Genomic DNA, 9,188 nt, shown 5'->3' with positions numbered 1-9,188 from the left:
TGCCCAGGTGGGTCTCGGACCCACAGGCTCAGGCAATCCACTCACCTCAGCCTCCCAAAGCGTGGGATTACAGGCTGAGCCACCGAGCCCAGCTTGGGGACACACTTCTGATAGAAGGGGCCTGGAACTTTAGCCTCCTCTGAGGCCCCTGAGAAGTGAATTGCAGAACCTAAGTGCTAAGGAAATTTAGAACTAAGTCTTCACCTAAACAGTCCTATACAAAAGAACTTTCTGCAATAATGGAAATGTCCTGAATCGACACTGTCTAATATGACAGTCACTAGTCACCTGTGGCTACTGAGCACTTGAAATGTGGCTAGTATGACTGAGGAACTGAACTTTTACTTTATTTTAATTAATTAATACTTAAGCCAGGCACAGTGGCTCCTGCCTGTAATCCCCGCACTTTAGGAGGCTGAGACAAGAGGAGTGCCTGAGCCCATGGGTTCAAGACTAGCCTGGGCAACTTGGTGACACCTCACCTCTACAATAAATAAAAAAACTAGACAAGCAAGGCGGCACACATCTGTAGTCCCAGCTCCTTGGAAGGCTGAGGCAGGAGGATCACCTGAGCCTAGCAGATCAAGGCCACAGTAGCCATAAGTGTGCACTGCACTCCAGCCTCGGTGACAGAGTGAGACTCTGACTCAAAAAAAAAATTTTAATTTAAATTTTAAAAAAATTTAAATAGCTACATGTGTGTTAGAGTCACACTCCCTGCAGGGCCTCCAGAATGTTAGGTTAGGCCCACTGGGGGTGTGGGGTGTCTGGTGTGTGATCTGGTACGGTGAAAGATGCAAAAATTTGCACAGAAGTTAGATTAGAAAATACAGTTTATTTAGAAAGCAAATTCGAGAGAGAGAGAAAGAGGAGATTCACCTCCTCAAGGTAGGAGAGGGAGCCAAAGCCAGGAAACATGGTCTGACCATCGCTCGAAGTGTACATGGCCACATCATAGCTTAGTGGGTGGGTGGCCTGCTCCACGTCATCATAAAGAGGCAGGTAAATGCAGGTACTGACATCAGGTGATGGACAGCAGGCAGATGGATGGGTTAGTCACATGATTGCTGCCATGGTGGTAGAGTCTGTCTGTATCGTGAAGGCCACAAAGAGTTGATTAGGTTAACCTGGGGATTTCGAGGAATATTTTTTCTGCAAGGGACTTGTCAGACATTTGCAATCCACAAACTCTTTGACCAAAAGATAGTCTATTATCGTTTCTATGGCTCTGTCCTTGTCTTGCATCTGATGGAGATTTGCTGAGGGGTTGGGGTAGGCTGCCAGCTTGGCCTGCAATAGAATGTCTGAACACTTCCTAAAACCTACCTATTGGAAATGTATCTATGAATAGCCTGTGGTAGATTCAAAGCGTGTCAGAGGTAAAGTCTAAGCAAAAATGGCTATGGAGAGGCAAAAAGACTTAACTAAGAATAAACTAAGTTTATTCTAGGTTTCTACAGGTACCTCTTTTTTTTTTTTTTTTTTTTTGAGTTGGAGTCTCACTCTGTTGCCCAGGTTGAAGTGCAGTGAGATGCTCATGGCCACCACAGCCTCCATCTGCTGGGCTCAGGTGATCCTTTCGCCTCAGACTTCCATGTAATTGGAATTACAGGCATGTGCCACACGCCTGACTAATTTTTTGATTTATTGTAGAGATGAGGTCTCGCCAAGTTGCCCAGGCTGGTCTCGAACCCATGGGCTCAGGTAATCCTCTCACCTCGGCCTCCCAAAGCGCTGGATTATAGGTGTGAGCCACAGCACCCTGCCAGGTACCTCATTTCAGTGTGGCTCGTAGCTACCATACTAGACAGGACAGACTTAGAACGAGTTTCTCATTTTCCAGAGCAGCATGTCAAGGCCCAGAGAGAAATGACTTCTCTAAGCTTACCCTGACCATTAACAAAAGAATCACGATTGGAAGCCAGATTTTATTCACTCCACCATCCACATCCCCGTGCTGGGCTCAGTGACAATGAAATCAACCTATTGAATATCAAGAAGTGGGCTGACTGAGAAACATCAAATTTGGGATCCTCTTTGTATCTGGCTGTCTAGCACAGAGAGCTACCTAACAGATCTCCGAAATCTGAGGTTGGGGTCCAGCTCCTTCTCACAGTGGACAGAACATAGGATTTGAGCAGATTTTTTAAAAGTTCTTTTTAGAGATAGGTCTCACTCTGTTGCCCAGGCTTGAGTGCAGTGGCTCAAACATAGCTCACTGCAGCTTTGAACTCCCGGGCTCAAGACCTCTTGGTGTAGCTACAACTACCAACACACGACATCACACTCAACTAATTTTTTTTATTTTTGCGGAGATAGGGTCTCACCACATTGCCCAGGCTAGTCTCGAACTCCTGGCCTCAAGCAATTCTTGTGCCTTGTCCTCTCAAAGCGCTGGGATTACAGGTGTGAGCTACCATGCCCAGCCAGATTTTTAAGAGTTTTTACAACTGCTTAAAACCTAGTTCAGCTGTGTCACTCTAGGTAAGTTGCTTAACTGCTCAGTCTTCATTTCCTCATTCAGAAAGTGCCTACTTCATGAGGTTGTCCTGAGGATTAATTGATACAAATTCACAAAAGAGCTTTATTCAGAAGCTAGAACCTCATAGGCACTCAGCATTATGACTAATATAATGAGTGTCATCCAGGTCAAAGCAAATTAAGATATATATAAATCAAAGTCAGCCTTGAATGCAGACTAGTTGTTTTCCCTTGATTGGGGACACAGTGGGAGAGACATCATGTCCTCAATTGATTAAAAATTCCAGTGACCGCCTTTGGGAGGCTGAGGTGAGTGGATTGCCTGAGCCCGAGGGTTCAAGACCCGCCTGGGCAGTGACCTCATCTCTACAATAAATCAAAAAATCTGCCGGGCGTGGTAGCGCATGCCTGTAATTCCGGCTACTTGGAAGGCTGAGGCGGAAGGATCGCCGGAGCCCAGCAGGTCGAGGCTGCGGTGGCCGGGAGCGGCCACCACACTCCAGTCTGGGCAACCGAGTGAGGCTCCAACTCAAAAAAAAAAAAAAAAAATTCCAGTAACAAGCCAGGTTCGGTGGCTCAGCCTGTAATCCACGCCTTTGGGAGGCCGAGGTGAGCGGATTGCCTGAGCCCGCAGGTTCGAGACCCACCCGGACAACTTGGCAAGACCTCATCTGTACAATAAATCAAAAATTAGCTGGGCATGGTAGCACGCACCTGTAGTTCCAGCTACTTGGAAGGCTGAGGCGGAAGGATCACTTGAGCCCAACTGGTCAAGGCTGTGGTGGCCATGAGCGTGCCACTGCACTCCAGCCTGGGTAACAGAGTGAGACTCCAGTTCAAAAAAAAAATTCCAAAAATATCACACCAATAAAAGCTAACATTGGGCTCTATGTGTGTCCTAAGTACTTTACAAGTAATCCTATATTTCATCCTCACCACAGCTCTTTGAGTTGGATTCTATTATTGGTCGCATTTTACAAAGGAGTAAACTGAGAAAAACCACTTGCCCTGAGTTGCTCAGTTACCTCTAGTTCTAACTTCTCTCCTTGTGTAATGAGCCTGTCTGGTTTTAACATCAACTGGCCAGGTGGCATTGCATTTTTCCCCAACATAGGGGAGAGAGGTGACAAATACAGAGGAACGTTTGCTACAATTCTTCCCTTGGGGTAGGTAGGCGCTCAAATGCATCTGCCACACGCTTTGAGCCCTCTCTGGGCCCTGGGGTGCAGGGAGCAAGAGACGGGGTGAGAAGTAGTGAAAGGGACTGAGGCATTGCTCACTGGTGGGGACTTGGAAGACAGCAAAGTTTGTGTTCAGGGCTCTACCTTCATGACTCCTTTCATTTGTAACCAGTCGCAGGTGTAGCAAAATACGCTCTTAGGGTCACTCGATACTGTTTTCAAAATGTGTTTGGGCGTGGGTGGCATCTTCACTTTTACCAAAAGTCTTTCTTTCCACATCAGAGGATTTGGGCTCCAGGGGTGGCAGCTTCTGCGGAGTTGGGGTCCTTAGCCCCAGTGCCAAGCATATAAACCAAGAAAGAATAGCGATGCCCTAAGATGGGCTCAAAGTCAGTGCGGATGGTTGGACAGTGAGGGGAGGAGTGGTAGAGTGGAGGAGTGGAGTTGAGATAAGAGGCATTGGGTCCCGGAAAGAAAGACCAGGCTCATCAGAAGCCTAAGTCCCATCTCTGCTGTCTTAATGAGCTGCCCCCCTCAACATGTGGAGGGCACTCAAGGGCAGTAGAGCTGCTGAATGGTGCCATGGGGAAGCCTGAGGCAGCTGGGGTGTGGGGAGACTCAGACAGGGCAGATGGAGGAGCCAGCGGATGTGAGATACAGCCAAAGAGGAGAGAAACGCATGCGCTCCTGGGCAAACCACTTCCTTCGTCTCAGCCTCAGTTTCCTCACTGTGAATGGAAAGACTGGCTAGAAAACCCCTCAGGTCTCTTCCCAATATAAGCTCTAGGAGCCCATGAAATGACTATGCATTCAAGAGCTGACCTGCAAATTAATTATTCAAAGTTATCAAAAGCATCCCACACTCTCAGGAGCTCCACCCCTGAATTGAGCAACGTAATGCACAATTCACTTCCTCCTCTGGGTTCTCAACACCACCGCCCTTTCATTGGTCACAGCTGTCCTCCTGGAGGTGTCCTACAGGTGAAAAGCTCAGCATCCTGGTAAGTCTTGGAACACCCACCCTTCCCACCACCTAGAATATCTCTGTTCCCCTTGACACCCAGCCTGCATTTGTCCCAAGCATCTATCCCCACCCTCAGTGGGCCCTCACCCTCACCCCTTGATCTCTTCATTCTCTCCCGTGAGGTCTCTCTGTCGTGGGGTGGGGGGAACCTCTGTCCCTCCTCCCTAAGAACCCTCTCCAACAACCCCTCGGGGCAACTTGCCGCCCACCCCTTCCCTGGCCCTATAGCCTTTCCAGACTCAGCTAATGCTCCTCACTGCATGAGGTTTGAGTCTGAGAATGGTTCAGCCACTGTTGACTCTCCCTTTCCATGGGATTCTATTTATAGGGAGAAGGAATACTGGCATTGTACTAAAATGACGTTTGAATTTTTTGTTGTTGTTAAAAAGATAGCCTTAAATGCTTGGGATCTTGCAAATGCCCCTCTTTCTTAGCATTTTCATGCAATAAATTATCATTTATCCCATCCATGGAGTTTCCGAACTACCATGAGTCACTAAGGGACTGGCATTTTCACCAAATAAAAGAACCCCCACTTGATCACAGAAAACATGACTGGGTGGTCATGTAGGAACCAGCTAGTCAGAGGACATTTGATTTATCATTCCTGCACAAGCTGTTTCTTTATTCTGGGTCTAAAAAGTAGCAAAAGAAAACAATACCAAAAAAATCAAACAATGTGAGTGAATGAAATACAGGTTGGCGTAATGATATCTCAAGAACTTAGCTTACAAGTAAGCCGGGCATGGTGATTTATATCTGTAATCCCAGCACTTTGGCAGGCAGAGGTAGGAGGATTATTTGAGCTCAGGAGTTTGAGACCATGAGGCAACATTACAAGACCTCATCTCTACAAAACAATTTTTAAAATAGCCAGGTGTGGTGGCACACACCTGTAGTTCCAGCCACTTGGAAGCCTGAGGTGGGAGGATCACCAGAGCCCAGGAGGTTGAGGCTATGGTGAGTCGTGATCATGCCACTGCACTCTAACCTGGGTGACAGAGTGAGACCCCTGACTCAAAAAAAAACAAAACAACTTCGCTTACAAATATATGTCATATATGAGATGTGATTTATCTCAAAGAAGTAGGGCTATAGGCAGAAAATAACACAGGTGGAGTTGGAATCCTCGCTGTACCACTTATCCACCCTGTGATCTCAGGCTTTATGCCAGGTCTCCTTGTGTCTTCATTTTATATATATATTTTTTGTTTGTTTGTTTGTTTCAATAGCTTTAGAGGGGAAAAAAATTCGGTTACATGGGTTCATGGTATAGTGGTGAAGAAGTCTAGGCTTTAAGGGCACCCACCACCCCCACCTGTGTACCTTGTCCCCAATAGATAAGTTTGTCCTCCATCCCTTCCACCAACCCCCTTCGGAGTCTCCAATGTCCATTATACCATTCTCTATACCTTTTGTGCCTTAGTCTTCTATACATGGGAACTGATTATATCTATTTGTAATGACCAAGGGAGAGCCTATAACTTCGAGGCACAAAGCAGATCTCAGATGTGTCATCTCCCGTCCCTTAGTTTGTCCCTTTAACTACCAAACCATCCTCTCTAGAGACTGGTAAATTAACCAACAAACACCAACAACAAGCTTCCCTCTCCCTACCCCAGGAGTAGGAGATCATTGGCCTGTCCTGGTTGTCTCTCCTGAGTTCTCCACCTCCTGACCTGACTCTCATGCTCTCCTTCTGGAACCTCAAGTTGACCCTTGATGCCTGGGAGTTCGAGTTCACTCATACACCTCCAGCCCACCCCAGCACAGCTGAGCACTGGACTTACCTCTGAAACATTCACTACTACTGCTGTCTTTGCCAATGAGGCAGCTTCTGCAAGAGCCCCAGCCCTGTGTTCTCACAGCCGATGCTCATACACGTGAGGTTCTGCTCTCTAAAGTTGCAAACTCCCTGCACCCACAATGCCCTCAGTCATTGTCAGAGGTGGGCCTCTTCTCTATCAGGTCATTTGTTCCCTTACAAGCATTTCCGATCATCCTCTCTCAGAAGTGACCCACTCTTAACGTTGTGACTTTGTTGGATAAAACCCCAGCCCTCTGAGCAAATTTGATCTTGACCATGGGACTGCTTTCAGGTTTTGCTAACCTCACTGGTCAAGCCAGCTGTACCACTCAGTCTCTCACTACCTCCCAGCCTCTTGGCCAGACAGGGCCTCGCCCTCACCACCACATCTCTCTAGGTCACCGACTGGTGGAATCTCCTCTCTCTGTGGTCTTGACATGCTGAGAAGGCAATTTATCTGACTCCTTTCACTTAGAGGAGAAAGGAACACCTTCTCAGAAAGGTGAAGGGTAAGAATTCCATCACCCTTGGGGGAAAGGACATTATTTTTTCAGTTTTACTTAATCATATTCAGCTTTCTTCTTTGCTACCTGTGGTTGACAGTAACAGAGGCTGCCTTCTGCTAAAGAGAAAATCTTCCTAAGACTTTTTGTGGTTATTGTTGTAACATTTGTATTTACTTTGCAAGGCTGTGCACCCTTTAGTTAATCTCTTTTTTTTTTTTTTTTTTTTTTTTGCTGAGTTAGATAAAAATCACACACCACAAAGTCATGTACAATTCGACCAGGCGTGGTGGCTCATGCCTGTAATCCCAGCACTTTGGGAGGCTGAAGGAGAGGATTGCCTGAGCCCAGGGGTTCCAGACCAGCCTGGACCACTTGGCGAAACCTCGTCTGTACAATAAATGAAAAAAATTAGCCAGGCGTGGTGGTGTGCACCTGTAGTTCAAACTACTTGGAAGGTTGAGGTGGAAGGATCGTCTGAGCCCAGCAGGTCAAGGCTGCAGTGGCCATAAGCGTGCCACTGCACTTCAACCTGGGCAACAGAGTGAAACTCTGACACAAAGCAAACAAACAAAAAAGAAGTACACTAATTCAGTGGTTTTTAGTATATTGTATCACCCTTACCACTCATTCCAGGACACTTTCATCACCCCAAAGAGAAACCCTGAACCCATTGACATTTCCCCCTCTCCCAAGCCCATGACAACAACCAACTACTTTCTGTCTCTACCAATTTCACCTATTTCTGATCATTCACATACATAGAACCATACAGTGGGAAGACTTTTGTGTCTGGCTTTTTTCACATAGAATTTCAAGGTCCATTCATGTGGTGTTAATCCAGTACTTCATTCCTTCTTGTGACTGTATGTGTGAATTTATGTGCTGCTTAACGATGGGGATGCATTCTGAGAAATGCATTGTATGAACATCATTGAGTGTGTTTGCACAAACCTAGATGAGACAGCCTGCCATATGACTGGGTTATATATTGTAGCCTATTGCTCCTAGACTCTAAACCAATACAGCATGTTGCTGTGCTGAATACTGTAGATAAGTATAACACGATGGTAAGTATTTGCATATCTAACATAGAAAAGTATAGTAAAAATACAGGATTATAATCTTATGTCTCCACTGCCATATATGTGGTATGTCATGGAGCAAAGCATCATTATATTGTGAATGACTACACCTCAATTTGTTTATTCATTTATCATTAAACATTTGGGTTGTTTCTGCTTTTTGGTTATCATGAAGAATGCTGCTATGAACATTTGTGTACAAGTTTCTGTGTGCTATATGTTTTCAATTCCCTTTGTTACATACCTAGAATGGGGATACCTGGCTTATATGATAACTCTGGGGTTAACTGAGTAACTGCCAAACTATTCCAAAGCAGTTAAGCCATCTAGCATTCCCACCAGCTGTGTCTGAGGTTCCAACTTCTCCACACCCTTACCCACATTACTCTTGTGAATCTCTTTCTTAATGTGCCAAAGATGCCCACCGCTGAGGGATTCCATGTCCTGTAAGGTTTATCCAAAGAGAACTTTCTACAAAGTATTGGGTGATGCTGATGTCATGAAAGGTGCTGAGAACTTCTCTCTGATATTGAAGGGAACTGTAATCTTTTCATAAAACGTACAGTTTATCACTGACCTTTTCTCAGGACCACAGAGCCCCCACCACTTACAAATTTGAAGGGAAAATACTTCCATATAATATGCAAGCCAATGAGAAGAATCCTGTCCCAGTTTTTCAGGAGGGTGGGCAAGAATCTGGGAAGAACTTATTGTGCAGTAACCCTCATCTCTCTGCTTTAGGCCAAAACTTAAGCTCACCTCAAAAATGGGAGACGTGGACTTGGAGAGTTACAACTTTGAAGATTTATTCAGTGAAGAGTTGAGTAATTACAGTTATGGCACTGACCTACCCCCTTTTCTACCTGATACTGCTCCATGTCGGCCAGAATCCCTGGAAATCAACAGCTATGTTGTGATCGTCACCTATATCCTGGTGTTCCTGCTGAGCCTGCTGGGAAACTCCCTGGTGATGCTAGTCATCTTATACAGCAGGGTCAGCCGCTCTGTCACCGACGTCTACCTGCTGAACCTGGCCTTGGCCGACCTGCTCTTTGCCCTCACCTTGCCCATCTGGGCCGCCTCCAAGGCAAACGGTTGGAGGTTTGG

The 9,188-nt window shown here is 46.1% G+C and overlaps 1 protein-coding gene across 1 annotated transcript in view; it reads left to right on the top strand.

The window, feature by feature from the left end:
• The first annotated feature begins 8,847 nt into the window (after positions 1–8,847).
• Positions 8,848–9,188, top strand: part of LOC103276361 (C-X-C chemokine receptor type 2-like) — a 975-nt gene continuing 634 nt past the window's right edge. The window contains exon 1 of the mRNA XM_021706594.1: positions 8,848–9,185. Coding sequence (XP_021562269.1) covers positions 8,848–9,185 — 338 coding nt within the window. The remainder of the gene's footprint in view (positions 9,186–9,188) is intronic.

Source organism: Carlito syrichta, unplaced genomic scaffold (genome assembly GCF_000164805.1).
Source record: "Carlito syrichta isolate Samal-C Ts95f unplaced genomic scaffold, Tarsius_syrichta-2.0.1 Scaffold115728, whole genome shotgun sequence".
Classification (NCBI taxonomy): domain Eukaryota; kingdom Metazoa; phylum Chordata; class Mammalia; order Primates; family Tarsiidae; genus Carlito; species Carlito syrichta.
Note: the sequence above shows the minus strand (reverse complement) of the source record. Positions and strands in the feature narration are given on the sequence as shown.